This window comes from Nelumbo lutea, chromosome 5 (genome assembly GCF_056320005.1).
Source record: "Nelumbo lutea isolate HS-2025 chromosome 5, American lotus-T2T, whole genome shotgun sequence".
Classification (NCBI taxonomy): domain Eukaryota; kingdom Viridiplantae; phylum Streptophyta; class Magnoliopsida; order Proteales; family Nelumbonaceae; genus Nelumbo; species Nelumbo lutea.
In genome coordinates this window covers 35,836,118-35,857,375 of record NC_142688.1, presented here as the reverse complement: position 1 = coordinate 35,857,375, position 21,258 = coordinate 35,836,118, and the positions used below count along the sequence as shown (strand labels likewise).

Here is a 21,258-nt window from a genome sequence, read left to right as displayed (position 1 = left end):
TTTTTTTTTTAATCAAAATTCATGGATGGGCTTTGATTGGTCAAAACTCTTTTCATACCATATCTTTTCCGCATCATAGATTTACCCATGAAACAATATGCTGGTTAGGGTATAGAAGGGTGTTGAGGTTTGGAAGTGCAACGAGATACGTGGCACAATCCTGGAGGTCAGTGTGAACCGGCCCAAGTATATAGGGGACAGTGCGAACCAGTTTCCGTAGGAGAGGCCGGGGGTAAACTTGAAAGGTGAGAAGAGCAGGGTTTCAGGTGATGAGAGAGAGGTGCTGATGATTTTTGTCCTCTCTTTAATGCTATTACTTGGGGGATATTTATAGCCGCCCTCCCTTTTCCACAGATTGGGCTCCACTCCAACGAATAACACTATCTTTTAGGCCCATTATTTGGCCTGATCATCAAATATTATCGCTATGGCCGTAGAATTGTCAAAAATTATCGCTATGCCAAAGAGCAATGAGATTACCGTTGGTGTCATTGTTAGAGGATTCTACATGTACAAATTTTTGCCAAAGAGCTAGACCTGAACGCTATTCAGATTGTGACCGATTGTCTACTCTTAGTGAAACTTCTGTTGGCGAAGTCCCAACCCCCCTTGGGGTATTGCCAGATTGCAGGAGTTTTATCTCTTCGTCTGCCGTGTGAGTGTGTGTCACAACTTACCGATTGTCTACTCACCTCACTCAATGCGTGTCGTACGGCTAATCGAGTGGCTCACAACTTAGCGAAGGTTGCTTGCTTGATTGCATTTGCATAGTCTTCTGTACCTGAATGTATGGTTGATCTTCTTGTAAAGGACCTTCATGTTTTACGTGTCATTCACAGAGCAACTCTCTCCACCATAGTCCTGATGCAGCTATGCCACATTAAATACCCCAACGGCCCAACCATCGTAAGATCATTTATTGATCTGTTGACGTGGCACAGCTGCGACACCTCCCCATCCGCCAAGCCTGTCGCCGTTGTCTTTGCAGCTTCTCCCACATCAGCCCTCAAGAGCGGCTAGCCTGCTCTTGTAGGGCCCTGTCAAGCTTGGAGTCAACACCAAACCACAATTGTAGAAAGCAATTCAACTTTCATTTCTCAAATGTTTATAATGATGTTTTTTTTTTTTATAGAAAAACAACACTTCTCTTTGAGATCTATAAGATAATTACCTTCCTAATAAACAAGGAAAAATTTGCTAACAAAGAGAAGAAACTCAAATCTAAACAAATTTAAAAGATTTTCTCATCTTTTACCAAATCTTTGACTGCTTTTATTAAGAAATCATTTACAAGTCCCACTTGGGCTAGTCAATCCACTAAAATGGGCTCAAGTTCACTTGACTATCATGGGTGTCTTGAGTGTGGGCCTACGAGTATGGGTTTTGTGGCCCATGGCATTGAGTCAGATTCACATGGATTTGTAAGAATCTAATTACCAGCCCATCATGGAGCCACAGGAAGGACTACATGGATCTAAAGGAAGAAAAGGGTTTCACCTCCCTTTGGCTCTGCATCACACTTGGCTTGGTACACTCATACAAGTTGCCAAAAGAAAGGGAACATTCAATAAAGTGCCAACACTCTGACTTTCCAAGTCATTATATTTTTTCTATTAATCATACTTTATCGCCATGATTCTCATAGGTTATGTAGGACATTTATGAACTTGGAGTATGGAAAGAGACATGAAAAATCTGGTACAAACTTGTAATGAATATTCTCTGAAGTGGTTCCAAGTAAGCTGAGAATAAATTTATTTCAACAGTAAAGAAACATCAGTATGCAGCAAAAACAATCAGTGAGAACTATACCACCTCTAAATAGGTCCTTTTGATGGAACCAGATAGGTCCTGGATGACAAACATGATAACCGAATAACTGGAGATGTGTATTGTGTCTAACGTTCCAGAACAAAGTCTACTATTAAGCTCCATATGCACACAAGCTGTGGTGCTATACATAGTAATAACCAGTGTGATTCCCCCTGTTACAATTTGAGAAACTTGAGATACTCTTCTAACATTCTAAATTACCTAAGTTGCATTTCAGGCAGATGCACTCCCTGCAGTGTATATACATCTGAAAGTCATTCCTTGTCTAGATTAAGTTGTTTCTATCTAGTTCAGGCAGTAAAAAGAGAGTACAGTAAACAAGTTAAAACTTAGAAAATAAAAAAAGCATAAAAATAGTAAGATACATATGAAATGAAATGAGAGTAGAGAGATGATGGGTATATACCTTGAACAACAGTTTCCAGTTCTTTCCCTTGCAAAGGGATTTTAGAATTTTAATTGCAGAGTTCCATGTGGACACAGCCAAAAGAGCAACCCTTTTGATGTCTCTTCAGAAAAGTGAAAATACAATATAGGATTTTATCAATTGTATCCCAATCTGAACCAACAGAGTTCTTGCTATTAGCAGAGAGGTGGTGCTTATGGTGGCCATCTTATGATTAAAACTCCAAGTCACTGACCAGTTTCATTTGAGGGTTGGCTACGGAACCAACCCAAGAATTAGGAACAATGACTACAGAGTCTACATCAATTTTTTTTTTTTTTTTTTTGATAGATAAAATACAGAGTTTACATCAATAACTGGCTAATTCTTGAACAATGACCAGTGAGTAAGCAAAAGGTCAGAGGTATACAGTCAATGAAGTCTTTTTCGTTTTCTTTTCTTTTAGTTAGCATCTGCTTTTTTTTTTTTTTTCCACAGGAGTCTGTTTCCAAGATATACCCCATTGGATGATCCTAAGCTGGTTATTGGAAAAATTTTCAAACAACCAAATCTAACTTTTGGCCCCAAAAATTAGTGCCTCTTAATTTACTGGCTGTGACCATTCATCATCATTATCATTGGTGCTTAAATCATCAATGTTTATCCCAACTATATAGGGTCAGCTACATGAATCCTATTTCACCATTTCTTAGTGTTTGTACCATATCCATTGTTAAATTATTGGTGCTTAAATCATTGATTGTGATCATAATCTACATAATCTTAGTATCTAGCAGCCAAAAGGGATAAAACATAACAGTTCAGTTGGTACCACATCTTCTACTGATGGACAGAACTACGTGGTCGGGACAACATTTTTGATTTAAAAAGGAAGCATACCCTTTCCGCTTCCAAGATATATGAGAACATTAGATGGTCCATCTTCTTTAGGTTGACACTCAGCTCTCAAGTGTGGATATGATTCAATTGTCCTTTCCAGACCCTCTCACAATTTTAAGTACGAAGATTTAAAATCACTGGTGGTAATAAACATAAACATCCATGTTACAACACTACAATTAACCAATAAAAAAGTCATGCCACACGTGATGAGGTCTTGCCTCCCCATAAAACATTGACCGATCATGTTGTATAAGAAAGGCCCTCTCTTGTATGGATCATAGCATGAAGAGTGAAAAGTTCAATTCAATTAAGTGGGAATTCATAAAATATAGTTATATACATTTTAGAAATATTAGGAGTTCAAAAGTGACTCTTAAACATAAGCATGGTATGCAGTGCATAATTGGGATCTAGCTCAACCACATATATAGCTTCCAATACGAGGGTTAAAGATTTTGTGACTAGTATGCAGTTGCATACATTTTATTGACCATCTAAAGGTCGGACAGCTAGAATTGTCTGACCACTCTGGCTCTTGAACTGTAGACCATCCAAGAAGTTCCTCCTCAATTGGAATATCCAGCCAAAGAGAAGAAGAACCTATTCCTGCACAAATGTTATTTTCTAGTACTATATTTCCCCTTAAAATCAAGATGTATCTCTATACATATTTACACCATATTTTACAATCACTAGTTAGAGGAACCAGAGCAACCTGAAGTGGGACAATAGGTGAATAGCCAAGCTGATCATTGGGCTTTTGAACAATTAAAAGTTCTATTGCATGAGAGGAATCTGATTCTCGAAGGTGTTAGTGGAACCTTCATGCCAAGATCCTAAATGTCCACTTTACCACATGGGCATCTTAACAGAGATAGGAATTTTGATTCATAGCCTACAAACAATGGAAAGTCAAAACACACAACACAGGACATTGATTACTGTTTACATACTATCAGCTGCTGAATCTAACAACTATACATACCAACATTAGCAAGTGTCAGTGTCCAGTTTAAACTAATAAGGTATAGAAGGTAAGAACTTGATCCGATTGATCATAAAACAAAACCAATGCATTTCTGGTGATGCCAAAACAAAATAAATAAATAAATAATTGTCTGCAAAATAATATATTAGTGTCAGATGATACTACTGAATGAACTTCCACAAACAGTGATTTAAAACATGGATACATGATACAGGGTACAGGGCATTCAACCATCCTAAGGCATAAACCAGAATGCAAGAAGCATAAGCCTCCTAAGCATGGATGTTTTAATTAATAAATAATTAGAAATAAGATAAAATAAATAAAGATGACAGTAAATATCCTATAAAAACAGGAAATTTTAAGAGAAATTAAAAAAATTTCATACTTGTAATTTCTAATAATAAAATCATTATATTTAAAACATAGGATTGAAGTATCACCATCCATAACTATAAAAATATCATCAGCCATCACTATATCACTTGCAAAACTGCAAACCATAATTCCAGAATTAACAATTCACATAAATTACACAACATTAACATAAACAAGTTTGTCATCTCATATTTAGATGAATGCAATGCATTTAAAGAAATCAAAGCTATGGTGGTGCCTCTACTTCTATTTATAACATTTTATTATAATATTGCAATATACAAATTTGGAGGAATTTCATCCTTTGCTTTGTGCTAATATACAATAGGTAACCAAACAAAATGGTTCCTCCACTTTTATATTTTTATCATAAAAAAACCATCTTAAAAGGTAAGAACATAAGAGGCATATACTAAGGGCATTCGGCTCAAGTGTATGCCTCTATACTGGGGGCATATGACTCAAGTGTATCCACGCCTCTACTGTGCACCTCCAAGCATTTTCTTAGTAACTTGCTTGGAGGCGTGCCTCCTAGTGTGCACCTGCAGTGACCAAGCCTGTCTCCAGATGGAAAGGAGAAATGATAAAGAAAATAGAGATCACCTTTCATAGCCAAGACCTTCAAGAATAAGTCATATGAACTCCCAAAAATTTACTGGCGCTAAATATGTTACGAAGTATGCATGCAAGACCAAATGCCATGTAACTGTGAGTTTATCAACAAAAGAATAATTTGAGTCTAAAGCATCTACAGGTAGCTGACCCCATATAGTTATAACAAGGCTTAGATGATGATGGCGACACTGCTGGACTTCATAAAAAGATATGAAGAACCTGTCATGCTGACCACGAGAACAGTTTACAAGCCGCCTGGTTATGAAATTAGTACATGCATTGGGGCTGCATCCACCATTCATATATTCCACCAAGGAGAGATGCTAAATTCCTAGAAGAAAAAGGAAACAATAATAATGTTAATAATGTACAAATAGTGTCCAGTTCATACAAATCAAATCAAAAGAAGGGCCCCCTTCGAAAATCTCAAAGATATGGAATCAGAAGAGGACAGTGATCCCGGCATGCCAATGGCAGCAACCGAATAAAAACATAAAACTAGTCATTGGTCAATTATACATGACTGTCATGTAATAATGTACAAATAGTGTCCAGTTCATACAAACCAAATCAAAAGAAGGGCCCCCTTTGAAAATCTCAAAGATATGGAATCAGAAGAGGACAGTGATCCCGGCATGCCAATGGCAGCAACCGAATAAAAACATAAAACTAGTCATTGGTCAATTATACATGACTGTCATGCTTGTAACAACAACAAAAAACTTTGATGATCATGTTGGTTACCTGCAACTGTGACTGGTAAATCCTATAGAGAACGACAAAACAAACAGATTGATCCATGACAGCTAACAGGCTCAGATTTGTCATTTGAGTCACTTGACTAATCAGATCCACATCCCCTTTATTTGTCTTTAAGTTGTGCTTGTTTCTCCGCCAATGGACAGAAAAGATTCAGTCTGAAATATTTCAGCTATCATCGGTGCCTCTCTTACAGCAAAAAACTTCTTTTCTGCTCCTTTCTAATTTGTTTTCATGTAAATGCCAAGGAAAACAAAGTTTTCTCGTGTACTTGTCCTCTGTACTGATCAGCAAAGCAGAAGAAAACTTTCTTCCTAGAACAACTTCTTAGAATCTAAAGCTTGTCAGATTTCCAATGCCTCTTTGATCTAAAGCGTTGAAGAACATATAGCTCTTTGAATACAAACTAGAACTTCACTGTAATACAGCCCTAAACCATGCATTGCTCATTTTTCAGAAAAGAATATCCTTTCAAACAAAACAAAATAAAATAAACCAGACACTTGAATCTTGCACTGTAATAGTTCTGGCTCGCCGATCTCCACTGGATGACTGAGTGCTGCTAGAAAGTAGAAACCCCCCCCTAGCCCTCTTCTTCCCTCTTCTTCCGGCTTCCATCAAGAAGACGCTCTTCTTTTGTACCTATTTGATCCAGACGGTTGAACCGTCAAAATGTCATCCTAAAGAAAACGGTTCGGCTTCCGTTTCCATTTTTGACGCAACGCTCAGTAAACGACAAAGCAATAGAATCAATTTCCGCTTCTGCACCTTATTAAACGGCCTGAAAGTCAGTAGCCATTAGCCAGCTAGCCATTTCGACATCAACTGAAAATCCTGTTAATCCAGAATAAACTTTTACTAATCTGGGGTTCCCCCCGTAAAACAAGAGAAGGCGAACGTTACCATCACCGACCCACCCCACCTCATCGATGGACTTCCGAAAATTCATAAAGTCCATTTCCTCTCAAGTCTCACCCCTCGGAACGCTCCAAACTCCTCTTCATCACATCTCATCTCAATGGCTTCCTTCCTCTCTCTCACCCTTCTGTCCCTTCTCCTCTTCTTCTCCATCTCCTCTGCAATCACCCATCATCATTCCCATCACAATTCCTCCGTACACCCGCATTTCAAAAGAACCAGAAGGCCGAGTTCACCGTCCCTAAAAGCATCACTTTCTACAATTCCACCTGAGATCCAACAAGCATGCAAAGCCACTCGGAATCCAGACACCTGCGCGACCACCATAGCTCAGTCATCGAATCTCACGCAAAACTCAAAACCCATCGACATCATCCAGTCCGCCATCTCTGTCTCGCTTCAGAACGTCATAACCGCCCGATCAATGGTGAAAACCATTCTTGCCTCCTCCGCCGGCAACCCAAATCGCACCATTGCCGCGAAGAACTGTTTGGAGGTCTTAGGCTACTCGGTATACCGCATATCTTGGACGTCGAAGGTTCTTCCACATGGGAGAGTCAAGGACGCTCGGGCTTGGATGAGCGCGGCCCTTCTCTACCACTCCGCCTGCTGGTCTGGCCTCAAATACGTCAACGACACCTCGAAAGTCAATGAAACAATGGCGTTCATGGACTCATTGGTCGGCTTGATCAGTAACGCTCTTAGCATGATCGTGTCTTACGACCTGTTCGGAAACGACATGGCTTCGTGGAGGCCGCCAATGACGGAGCGATCCGGGTTTTGGGAGAACGGTTCAGTTGGCGGGACGGATTTGGGGTTCAAAGGAGGTTTTCCGTCAGGGTTAACCCCGGACGTTACAGTCTGTAAGGAGGAGGGAATGGGGTGCTATCAGACGGTGCAGTCGGCGGTAGACGCCACGCCAGATTACGCCGGGATGCGCAGGTTTGTGATTCGGATCAAAGAGGGCGTTTACCAGGAGACGGTTCGAGTGCCGCTTGAGAAGAAAAACGTGGTATTTTTGGGTGATGGCATGGGCAAAACTGTCATTACAGGTTCGCTCAACGCGGGTCAACCTGGTATCTCCACCTTCAACACTGCAACCGTCGGTAAGCACAGCCACATCTAAGATCTAAGTCCTAACCATCCCATTATCCATTGAGCGTTTGATGATACACGTGATCTCAGCCGTTCATTTTTTCAAGTAGGTCCCATCTCCCATGCGGTTACCTTACCTCGCATAATCGCATGTGAATTAGATCCTCATTCACGTGAGAATTTCGAGCTTCGACAGACGACAGGGGCAATTATTTTAGTGGAGGAAACTATAGATGGGAAATTAGGACTATAGTTCGTAGTCCGTGACTATTGTCCTTGTCTTGATAATGGAATTAGAATCAATGAATCATTTGCTGATTAATTTTTCTGTTGGGCAGGAGTAATTGGGGACGGGTTTATGGCCCGTGACATAACATTCGAGAACACGGCCGGGCCGGACGCTCACCAAGCCGTGGCATTCCGCTCAGACAGCGACCTCTCCATACTCGAGAATTGCGAATTCCTAGGCAATCAAGACACACTCTATGCCCATTCCGTGCGTCAATTCTACAAATCATGTCGAATAGAAGGCAACGTGGATTTCATCTTCGGCAACTCGGCTGCCGTCTTTCAGGACTGCGTCATCCGAGTCCGCCCACGCCAAGTCAAGCCCGAGCAGGGCGAGACCAATACGGTCACGGCCCATGGGCGCACAGACCCAGCGCAATCAACTGGCTTCGTCTTCCAGAATTGTGTCATCAATGCCACAGATGAGTACATGGCTCTGTACAATGCCAACCCCAAGGTCCACAGAAACTTCTTGGGTAGGCCATGGAAGGAATACTCGAGAACAGTGTTCGTAGATTGCTATATGGAGACACTCATCAACCCAGAAGGTTGGATGCCATGGAGCGGAGACTTCGCATTGGGGACGCTCTACTATGGTGAGTTCCAGAATGCCGGGCCGGGGGCTAATGTGTCGTCGAGGGTGCCATGGAGTAGTCAGATACCGGCCGAGCATTTATTCGCGTATTCGGTGCCGAATTTCATTCAAGGCAACGAGTGGATACCAACATCTTCTTAACTACGTTAATAGTAGTACAAGAAAAGGAATTAATAATATTATCAATATATATTTTTCATCTGTAATTGCCAGCTGGTAATTTTACTTAGGACCTTTAGTCAAACCAAACATAGCTTTAGAGGAAATGAAAGCGAAATTTCCAAAATGATTGTGTAAGGATCGATCAGACTGGTCCCGTCTAGAAAGTAGCGTTAGAAAAAAATGGCATTATAGCAATCAGCTGAATTGTTTGTCACTTTGTCCACTTCATCTGTTATAATTTCCTTTGTCTTTGAACGAAAATTGATACTTTTCAATCAAGAGTAACCAAGCACATGATACGACAGTGACATGTGTTGGACGAGGCGATTTTAAACTATACTCGGTTCCACTCCTACAACTAGTCAAAATCAGGAGCGCCTCACAACGTCCTACATCACATCTCTACCGTGTATTGAGAATATCTCCCAATGATATCATCATTTCTGATACATCATCAGGAGATCTTTTTAATACACGGCCGGGATGTACTGTAGGACATCGTGGGGCGCCCCCTTGTGGGGCACATATGTCTTAAGGATTGAATTTCCATCGGTGCCCTACAGTACATTCCAACCTTGACAATTACGGAATATCTCCTAGTGATAATGACAATTACGGAAGATGTTTCAGATAGGGGGTGAGAAAAAACCAAAAATTCGAATCGACTGAAAAAATCAATTGAAATCGAACCGAAAATTTGGTTAACTAAATCGGTCGATTTGATTTCAGTTTAATATTTTAAAAAACTGAAGGTATTGATTCGGTTTTGGTTAATCAAAATAGAAAATCAGTGATTAATCAAATTGATCGGTATACATATATTTATATATATTTTTTGTATATTTGTATATACTATATATCATATATTTTTATACATTATAAATTAATAAATATGCATTATATATAAATATATAATATATTATTTATTATTTAAAATATAATATTATATATATTTCTAGTATTTTGTTATATATTTATATATTTTTCTATAATAAATATTGTAAATAATAAAAAACTAAAAAACTGACAAACCAAACCAACGGTTAACCAAACCGATCAACTGGTTAACTCATCGGATTTGGTTTGGTTTCTATTACCGGTTTTCTAAAAACCAATAACCCTGATTTAGTTTCAAAAACTAACCCATGGTTCAGTACCGAACCGTAAGCACTCCTATTTCCAGATGTTCCCAATGCACACTAAAATGTGTATATGGGGTGGGCGCCTACAGGACACGCTTGGGGTGTCAATATGAATTTGGCATCCTTAACATTTTGCTAGAAATGATGGCTTTTGCATTTTGTTTTGATTAGGTACTTCTCATTCCAAGCATTCATTTTGCTCTCAACTCTCTCCACCAACTGGGAAAAGATATTTGTTTTGGTTATGCTAAAAAATGTATGTAGTCCAAGGTATTTGGAGGGGCTCCTTACTAGCTTGACTTTGATGCTCTTAGCTATGATTCTCATGAATTTGGGGTGGGTTCTGGAGCTAAAAAAGATTTCAAACTTAGTAAAATTTACTTGTTGACTAAAAGCCCTTTCAAATCTTTGAATGACTTCCACCACATGGGCTCCTTCTTGAAGGGAGGCCCTTGTGAATATATAGTTGTCATATGCAAAAAAACAAGTGATAAATGATGGGGCAATGAGCATTTAATCTTATACCTGAGATTAAGGAGATAAAGGGTCCCCTTGCCTAATTCCTCTTTCTGAGAATAGTTTTTCTATGGAAGTACCATTGACTAGAATATGATAAGATACTACGAATACACACTCCATTACCCATCGGACCCACCTTTGACCAAAACCCAATTTGAGAAAAACCCTTTGAATAAAATCCCACTCCAGCCTGTCATAAGCCTTGCTCATGTCAAGTTTAAGAGCCATTATTCCTTTTGAACTTTTTGAGGTTTTCATGTGGTGGATTAGTTCATGGGATATGAGGATGTTTTCATTTATCACCCTTCCCAGAATGAAAACACTCTAGTTTAGGCTGATGATAGAGTCAAGATAGGGCTTCAACCAATTTACCAACACTTTTGCAATGGTCTTGTAGGTTGTATTACAAAGGCTAATAGGTCTAAAGTGGGTTGCACAACCAGGGGTATTTACCTTAGGGACTAGAGTAATGTAGGTAGAGTTCAATTCTCTTAACAAGTGCCCGGAGTAGAAAAAACCTTTTACCGCATTGATTATATCTTCCTTAACTATTCCCCAATACTTTTGGAAGAAGAAATTAGGAAGACCATTTGGCCCCAAGGTTTTCTTGGGTTCTATTTGAAACAAAACAACGTCTATCTCTTCATCATTTACATCCCTTTCTAGTGTAGCCCACAAATCTTTTATAATAATGTTGGTACAAGCTTCCATAGCTCTTTATGTCAACAGACGGGGGTTTGCAGATTTGTAAATGTCTCAAAACATATTCCACTATGTAATGAGAATATCTCCTTGCAGATAATAACACACAAGTACTGGACATATCCCTGATGTATGAATAAAATGTGTTATGAGGTTGGTGTGAGGAGCGTTACATGAGAAACATATCTAGACTCTTATGCATAGGGGTGTTCATGGTTCAGTTAATTAAATTATGGGAGATTTTTTGAAACCGAATAGGTTCTACTAGTTTGTGTTTATCTTCGAACCAATATCATCAGTTAACCGGTTGATTGATTTTGGTTTTTGTCTAGCCGATTCTTTGGTTCTTTGGTTTTTTATATTTATAACATATATTATAAACAAATATATATAATATATTATGTTATAAATAATAAACGATATATAATATATTATATATTATAAATATATATATGTATATATTTATATATATAATGCACATATTTGTATATAATATATAGATAATATGTGAGATATATTAAAAATATATAATATACATATAAATATATATCGATCGATTCGATTAACCATATTTTTTATTCAATTTTCTAAATTCGGTTTGATTTTTCGATTTTTTATGAACACCCAGACATGAAAATTGATTTTATTGCTTTGTCGTTTACTGAGCATTGTGCCAAAAATGGAAACAAAAGTTGAATCGTTTTCTTTTGAACGATGTTTTGACGGTTTAACCGTTTGAGTTAAAAATGTACGAAAGAAGAGCGTCTTGTTGATGAAAGCCTGAAGAAGAAGAGTGGATTTCTACTTTCTACCATCAATAAGTCATCCAGTGGAGTATAGTTAGGAGCTAGCCAGAACTATTGTAGTGTGAGATTCAAGTGTTTGCATCAGTAATAGAGTGTCTGGTTTATTTTATTTGTTTTTATGGTTACATTGAAACTTTGAAAGAATATTCATTTTTTAAAAAACAACAATGATCATTTGGGGTTGTATTATAGTTACGTACATCCCTATTTGACCTCAAGTCTCCCCTAACTCCAACCAGAAACCCTTCAACTGACCATTTGGTTAGGTCTCGATACAACCAAACATCTTACAAACTGAACTGGTTGGTAGTTAGCACCGTTTGAATAATGCAATGATATTTTGACTTTTCTTTGTATAGTTTTTTAAAGGATTTTTATAATTTAGTCCATCCTTAGGTTGGAGCTAAGATTTCTAGGGGTGGACTAAATTCTGTCCATGGATTGATGTCAAATTCATGGGCAGGATGCGGTTTATAGGGGGGCTACTAGTAGACTAGGAGGGGGTTGTAACTCAGATTTATGAGATGGATTGCAATCCACTGATCCCTTTTTCAAATGATGACTTCATTTTAGCCTGCTATTCGTGGAACACTTTGTAAATTATGGTGGTTTTTAGTATCATCATTTTTTTGTTAAGGGAAAATTCCACTTTAGTACCCTAAACTTTTGTTAAGGGAAAATTCAATTTAAAAATTTTGTTTCATAGAAATCCCCCACTAGGTCCTTTACTAGAGTTGTTTTCCATGTTTTGCTATTACTATCAATTAGTTCACTTACCATGGTAGGGGAACCTGGCCTTGGGTTTGGGCCCATTAACTTGAAACCTTTTGTTTATGACAACCAACTATCACCCCAAATTGAGAGGTTGTTGCCTTTGTTGACCAGCCAAACAACTCTTTGGATAAGTTTTCTTCCAGCTAGGATTCTTTTCCATCCCCAAGAGCCAGATGAGGGGAGACCATCCCTTACTAAATTTTTATTTTTAATGTATTTCCCTTTTATTACTTGGGCCTATAGGCAATTTTCACTTGAAGCGATTCTCCATGCAAACTTTGTTAGGAGAGCAAGGTTAAAACAACAGGGGTCCCTAAAACCTAAATCCCCATCCAGTTTGTTTCTTATAATTGTGTCCAATCTACCCAATGAATTTTACTGCTATTATTTTCATTCTTACCCCACCAGAAGGTTCTTTGGAGTTTATTTATTTCTCCACATATTTTTTTTTTGGGATTAGGAAACATGACATAGCGTAGGTTGGAATAGCTGCTACATGGATTTCAATAAAGTCTCATTCCCTGCTTGGCTTATGTACTTCTCATTCCAAGCATTCGTTTTGCTCTCAACCCTCTCCACTAAATAAGAAAAGATAATTGCTTTGGTTCTGCTAAAAATGGTAGGTAGTCCAAGGTATTTGGAGGGCTCTTTACTAGCTTAACTTAAGGCTTTTAACTATGATTCTCATGAATTTTGGGTGGGTTCTAGAGCTAAGAAAGACTTATGACTTAGTAAAATTCACTTGTTGACCAAAGGTCCTTTCATATCTTTGAATGACTTCCACCACATGGGCTCCTTCCTAAAGGGAGGCTCTTGTGAATATATAGCTATCATCTACAAAAAATAGGTGAGAAATGATGGCACAGTGAGCATTTAATCTTATGCCCGAGATTAAGGAGTCTTGGACCAGCCCATTTAAGTTTGCCAAAAAAACTTCAGAGCACACGAGAAAAAGGTAATGAGATAAAAGGTTCCCTTGCCTAATTCCTCTTTTTGGGAATAGTTTTTCTGTGGGAGTACCACTGACTAGAATCTAATAAGATACTATGGATACACACTCCATTACCCACAGGGCCCACCTTGGACCAAAACCCAATTTGAGAAGAACCCTCTAAATAAAATCCCACTTTAGTCTGTCATAAGCCTTGCTTATGTCAAGTTTAAGAGCCATCATTCCTTTTGAACTTTTTGAGGTTTTCATGTGATGGATTAGTTCATGGGCTATGAGGATGTTGTCATTTATTACTCTTCCCGTACTGAAAGCACTCTGGTTTAGGTTGATGATAGAGTCATGAGAGGGCTTTAACCTATTTACCAACACATTTGCAATGATCTTATAGGTTGCATTACATAGGATAATAGGTTTAAAGTGGGTTGCACAACCTTAGAGACTAGAGCAAATTATGTAGAGTTCAATTCTCTTAATAGGTGCTCGGAGTGGGAAAAACCTTTTATCGCATTGATTACATCTTCCTTAACTATTCCTTAACACTGTTGGTACAAGTTTCCATATCTCTATTTATGTCAACAAGTTGTGGGTTTGCAGATTTGTAAATGTCTCCAAAATGATCTATTAGGATTTTGAGATTTTGTCATCCCCCTCTACCCAATTTCCTTCAACATCTTTAATTTTTTTAATTCTATTTTTAGCTTTTGCACAGAATTGAGATTTGCTCCTCATGTCGCATTTCATATGAATCTCACAGCACATTCTACCATGTAATGAGAATATCTCCCTACAATTAATAACACACAAGTACTGATGATATTTTTGATGTATGAATAAAATGTGTTATGAGGTTGGCGTGAGGAGCGTTACATGAGGAACATATCTAGACTCTTATGCATAGGGGTGTTCATGGTTCAGTTAATTAAATTATGGGAGATTGTTTGAAATTGAATAGGTCCTACCGGTTTTTGTATATTTTTTAACCAATATCATCAGTTAACCGATTGATTGGTTTCAATTTTTGTCTGGCCGATTCTTTGGCTTTTTTATATTTATAACATATATTATAAACAAAAATATAATATATTATGTTATAAATAATAAATAATATGCACATATTTATATATAATATATAGATAATATGTGAGATATATTATACACACATATATATTTATATATATCGATCGATCGATCGATTGATTTGATTAACCATATTTTTTGTTCGATTTTCTAAATTTGGTTTGATTTTTTTTTATGAATACCCATACGTGAAAATTGATTTTATTGCTTTGTTGTTTACTGAGCATTGAGGCAGAAATGGAAACGAAAGCTGAATCATTTTCTTTCGAATGACGTTTTAATGATTCGACTATTTGAGTTAAATAGGTACGAAAGACGAGCGTTTTGTTGATGAAAGCCTGTAAAAGAAGAGGGGGTTTAAGGGGGGTTTGTAGTAGTAGTAGTCAATCATCCAGTGGAGTATAGCTAGGAGCTAGCTAGAACTACTGCAGTGCTAGATTCAAGTGTCTGTATCAGTAATAGAGTCTGCCTGGTTTATTTTATTTTGTTTTATTTTTTATACTTACATTGAAACTTTGAAAGAATATTCATTTTTGAAAAAAAATCAGCAATGATCGTTTGGGATTGTATTACAATTACGCACATCCCTATTTGACCTCAAGTCTCCCCTAACACCAACCAGAAACCCTTCAATTGGTCATTTGGTCAAGTCTCGATACAACTAGACATCTTACAAATGGAACCGGTTGGCAGTTGGTACCATTTGAATAATGCAATGATATTTTGGTTTTTCTTTGTATAGTTTTTTATAGGGAGAATGACGATTCAGCCCAACATCAGAATTTATAGGCCCAAAGTACAATTAGGGTGGGTGCCAGCTTGGAATTGATGCTAATTCACAAGGGGGCATTGATGTATAGAATGGGGGGAGGGTTGACATTTTGAATGTTTATAGATCTGCAGTGGAGTTCAAAATTTTGCATTGGGCTTGGTTGTACTTTTCTGATTTTTAAATGATGACTTCATTTTCCAAAGCATACTATTCATGGAACACATGGAAATCGGGAAGAAGAAAGGGGACGAGATAAAGGGGAAGGTGTAGAAGAGAGATCAGGGGAGAGAGAGGAAGGACTTTGGAAATCCACCGCCATTGCAATAGCTACTGCCGCTGTTGTTTGTGTATCGTAAGGTCGGAGAAGATGAATAATGTTTTTCTCTGAATAGTATGACCCTGACTTTGTCGCAAAACAAAGTACAGCGGTCTTTGTATTTTACCCAAAGAAAAGAAAAAAAAAAAAAGAGATAAATGGACTGCAGCTGAATCGATGCCCGCCTCTTTTCCTGTAACCACCCTATTCCTCAATAGTATCTGATCCCCGCTACTAGTCTACAACCAACCATCCACAGACCTTACCATTTAGCCAGTTGGCACCGTCTAAAATTGTCTAGTCAGATACAGCTATTTGTCACAGGAAACTTCCCTATTTTCAATCTTGTGCAATAATCTTCCCATCTAATTAGATTATCGAGTATGGGACCTCGAGTATGGACCACCACACAAGAGGACAAATCCACCTCTATGACCCCCACCATATTATACAAAGAAATCGCAATTTTGATTATTTTGACCCAACTTTTCCCATACTTCAACTGGGGGTGTTTTTGCTGTATTTCCCCCATTCTCTAAGAAAACAGGGTTTTCTTTCATGAGCTTCAAAATCTCCAGCCTTTATTTTTGGATTTGAATTTTGAGAAGGAAATTTGGTCAATGAAATTTAGTTTCCATTGATCAAGATAATTATGTTATTTCAGATTTATGTATGTTTTATGAAAAAATTATGATTAAAATGATTATTTTTTATTTATCTAAAAAATAAAAAAACATAAACAAATAATTTCCAAATAAATGAACGAGCCTTATAAATAAAATAAAATGAAAAATGAAAACACATAATCACCCGAAATCCAAATTAACACCCATGGTTTGGCAACTTTGGCGTGCCCCGAGGGATGTCTAAATTGTTGGACCGAAAGATGAGGGCCCATATATCCTACTTCTCCCATCTTCATATGATCAAATCCACCCATCTCTTAGTCATGTGCCATTCAATAACTTGTCTGTCCAAATTTTGTAGAAGTTTGGACAGGTGGCCCATTTGAAGAACAACCTTCGGTGTGCATACTTTTTATCTGCCAAGAGGCCATGGATTTGATCACAAACAGAACAGACCATGGGTGACCAAATTATTTCTCAAATAGAATAAAATAAACTAAAGATATTTAGAGAATTAGAGTGGTGGTTCATTGTTACTATCTCAACTGGGAAGCCAAAGTTAGAGGCCACATATGCTCACAACAAAAAATTGTTTCAATACATTCTAACATGATATGTGTTCATACATCACAGACATGGTGGGTCTTATTCTCACTGTAAGATGTATAAACACAGATCATGTTTGTGCAATTTTTGTTGTGTGCAGATCCCACTCCACCTAAATTAGGCTTTGTAGTTTGTAAACCTCCATAACTTCAAATGGTACTTCCATCAACTGTAGCACGTGCACTTTGCATATGCCCACTTCTCATAAAATCCTCCACTCTAGCTTCTTCTATTGCCTGTACAATGTGGCTGACAGCGACGAGATCCAACAAGTATTGTCCGAACCACTACCACAAATATTGCTTCCACATTCACACCATCTACTGGTATTAAGGAGTTTGTGGATTATACCATCTTTTATTAGTTTATTTTGATAATACATCAATTTAGGTAGATAAGAGAATGACATGCATCAAGAAGGGTCAATGAGATTTCTCAATTATAGAGTACAAGTTTACTTCTTTGCTTCTAAGTAACTTATGAGAAAGTTTCAAGTCGTAACCCTTATAAAAGCAAGTAAGCAACCAGAAAATTTCAATTGTGTTGTCTTTTTGGGTGTGTTTAATTTGAAAGAAAATCGCACAAGCATCCAAGAAAGTTTAATTGTCTCACCTTTCCCTTCCTTTGCTTACCTTTTCCTTCAAACAAAACACAGCTTCAGAGTTCAATCATGGTACATTCATTATTATTGGTTATATTATAAAGGGTAAATTGCAGATTAGTATCCTGTACTTTAGTAGGCCGCCTCATTTTGGTATCCAAATTTCAAAGCATGCTAATCCAGTACCTACCTGAGCTCCTAAAACGTCCTAATTTAATCCAAAATTGTTAATCATTGTTGAGTGGTATGTGAAAAGATACAAATACCCTTTGGGTGTCATTTAATTTTCTCTATCAACCATCCAAATGTCTTTTGAGTTGTTCATCATTGATTTGGTTCAATGTTAATTCTTGAGAAAGAAGATGATGAGCAATGTCTTATTTTGTGGATAGTTTTGACATTTTCAAAAGTTTTAAGTTGTACATGTCATCACATGATACAAATAACCATGGTTTTCAAAACCGGACTAGACTGGACGATTGGATTGGAAAAACCGGGAACTGGTCAGGTGACTAGTTTTGTTTTACCCAGAACCATGATTTCCCCCAAAACCGTTGATTTGGTAAGCAAACCGCTGACCCAGGTGGTTGAACCGTTTGAACTATTCAACGGTTTGGCTGGTTTTTTTATTTTTATTTTTTTAGAATGGGTAGTTCGTTCAGTTCGAACGGTCCGACTGTTTGACCTGAGAACTAGACCCCTGACTGGTTCGTTGTCCAGGTTAAATTTAAAAACCTTACAAATAACTGACGAACTATTAACAACATGGACTAAACTAGGACATTTTGGGAGTTCACGTACTCTATTGGCACGATTTAAAATTTGGGTACCACAATGAGATTTACCCTATTATAAATCCATATTTCAATAGTCACATTAAAGTTTGATTTACTTTTCATTTATTCATGTTTTACAAAGAATAACTTCATATTTAATAAAGTGTACTTATCATCAAGTTCAACCAATTTGGTTTTTTATTGAATAGTAATGCAACGAATGCACCATGTGTTTTGCCTACCATTTATCATTCAAAGAAGTAATCCCCATGAGATAGAGAGTACTTGTTCCTATCACAATGGATCCAAGAATCATAGCTTCACTTCAATCAGGCCATCATTTATCATTCAATGAAATAAACTATATTTTTTCAGTATTGATTTTGTAACTCCTAAAACCATTTGGAAATAAGTCAAGTACAAAGTTAGGGGTGATTTTTAGATAAAGGTCCATCCAAATAATGTATCCTTCTATTAATTATCCATTGCTTGAGGCTCTGTTTGATTGTAAGGCATATGAACCAAATAAAAATTTTGTACCTAGAAATAAGTCACACTAAATTATGCTTTAGTTTTCATTGATTAATGTTTTACAGTGTAATTTCATATTTAATAAAGTGTACCTACCATCAAGTTCAACCAATCAGGATTTTTATTGTAAACTGCAGTGCACTGAATGCACCTTGTGTTTTACCTACCATTTATCATTCAAAGAAAGTAATCTCCGTGAGATGGAGTACTTGTTCCTATCACAATGGATTCAAGAATCATAGCTTCACTTACCATTCAATGTATTTTTGCAATATTGATTCTATAATATCAAAACCCATTTTGAAATATGTCAAGTACAAAGTTAGGGTTGATTTTTGGATAAGGGTCCATCCAAATGATATATTCATGTATCAACTATATGTTGCTTGAGGCTTTGTTTGTTTGTAGGGCATTTGAACCAAATACAAATTTTGTATTTGGAAATAAGTCACAATAAAGTTTGCTTTACTTTTTAGGGCTGCAATATACTTTTCCGTACTTTGGGAGAATGACTGTTCAGCCCATGTCAGAATTCTTAGCCCCATCATATAGGTGGGATGAATCTTAACCGTGGATCGATGCCAAATCCATGGGTAGGATGTGATTTATAGGGGAGGGGTGTTACTAGATAATTTCAGAATTCTGTAGTGGGCTGTAGTGTGCTTTTCCATACTTTTTATTGGTTTATATTTTACAAAGTGTACTTTCATATTTAATAAAGTGTACTTACCATTTTAAGTTCAACCAATCAGGTTTTTTATTGTGTAGTGCAATGCAATGAATGCACCATGTGTTTTGCCTACCAAGGATTTAAAAACCAACTCAGAAACAGAACTGCTTTGGCCACTAGTTCTAGGTTAGCGGTTCAACCATCTGGGTCAAATGATTCAAGCCATAACGTCAATTTTTTGAGAAATAAACCCTGTATTATATTCACATTTTTATTTACAATATTTGTTTCTACGAGTTATAGGTTGACAACTTAATTGTATTAGGAAATAAGGGACTAGGGGGAGAGGTTAGAGGTGACAAAGAGAGAGAGAGAGAGAGGTTCTAAATCCAACCTGCCACCCCTACCCTTGAATGTAGATTGTAGGGAGGGTAGGGTCGGAGAGGGTTTTGTGTTTTCATGTGCGGGTAGAATTTGGATTCTCAAAATCCACCCACTATGGGTTTTGAGGTGGGCATGTGTTGGGAGGTTTAGGGAGGTGGATAGGGTCTAGAATTTAGACAACCCTCCCCGAACCTGCCCTGTTGCCATCCCTACTCTTACCTTAATTTCTCTTGTATAAGGAGAAGACTATATCATCTTGCTTCTTACCTTACCCCTCCCAAACAAATAATCTTCTTCCTTCCTATATTCTCTTTCATATAATGCAGGGTCAGACCATTTTTTTAGACAAATAAATCATTTTTCTTTTTATTTATTTCTCGTGTACAAATAAATGAAAGTTAACATCTAAAGCAAAAGTAAACCAGAATTTGCACTGAAGCCATTTTCACTGCTACAGATTTACAGTAGTGCAAAAAAAATTCACAGTGCAACCAAATTGAATCTGAATACTCCAAGAGTAGAGTTCACGTCTAAAGTGAAATTATATGGAAGGAAAGTTTATAAGTAAATGAAAAGCGCCATTAACACTTCATTTGATTGCAAAGAAGATAAATGAAAAAGAAAAAAGGAGAAAAAAAATTTCTTTCACAAACGTGAGGCAGTGTGGGGTCAGTTTTGCTTTCTCACTCTCCACCGGTTTCCTTTGCTTTCTCTACCCGCTTAGAGGAGAGATAATTTGCATTGGCTTCCTTGTAAGCCAAGCTAAATGCAGTGGAAGTATTTCAGTCTCTCTACAGGAAAAAGAAAAGTCACTTTCTTTAGATTTTCTTTTCCTTTCTTCTATTTGGCAACTAAATGCAGTGGAAGCACTTGTATGTCCAGGAACTCCAATATAGCCTTTTCCACTCCATCTGCCAACTCTACACAGACAAAAAGCTCACCCCTCTCAGAGGTCAAGTGGGTTGGCCCATTAAATGGTCCAAAATTCCAAATGAACCTTCTGACAAACATAACAAAAGTTGTCTAACATGTTTATGGGATGAACCTTCCCAGCTCCAACAGGCATAATGGAAATCGACCTGTGT

The 21,258-nt window shown here is 37.4% G+C and overlaps 1 protein-coding gene and 1 long non-coding RNA gene across 2 annotated transcripts; one reads left to right on the top strand and one right to left on the bottom strand.

The window, feature by feature from the left end:
* Nucleotides 1-1,696: 1,696 nt before the first annotated feature.
* Nucleotides 1,697-6,693, bottom strand: LOC148851688 (uncharacterized). Its single transcript, XR_016099628.1, has 2 exons — nucleotides 5,847-6,693; nucleotides 1,697-5,433 (listed from the first exon to the last, which is right to left on the bottom strand). It is a non-coding gene; the product is annotated as an uncharacterized LOC148851688 (long non-coding RNA).
* On the top strand, nucleotides 6,662-9,133 carry LOC148851687 (putative pectinesterase/pectinesterase inhibitor 51). Its single transcript, XM_088946785.1, has 2 exons — nucleotides 6,662-7,885; nucleotides 8,213-9,133. The coding sequence occupies exons 1-2, from the start codon at nucleotides 6,880-6,882 to the stop codon at nucleotides 8,896-8,898; spliced, it is 1,692 nt and encodes a 563-aa protein (XP_088802911.1). The 5' UTR covers nucleotides 6,662-6,879; the 3' UTR covers nucleotides 8,899-9,133.
* The last annotated feature ends 12,125 nt before the right edge of the window (nucleotides 9,134-21,258 follow it).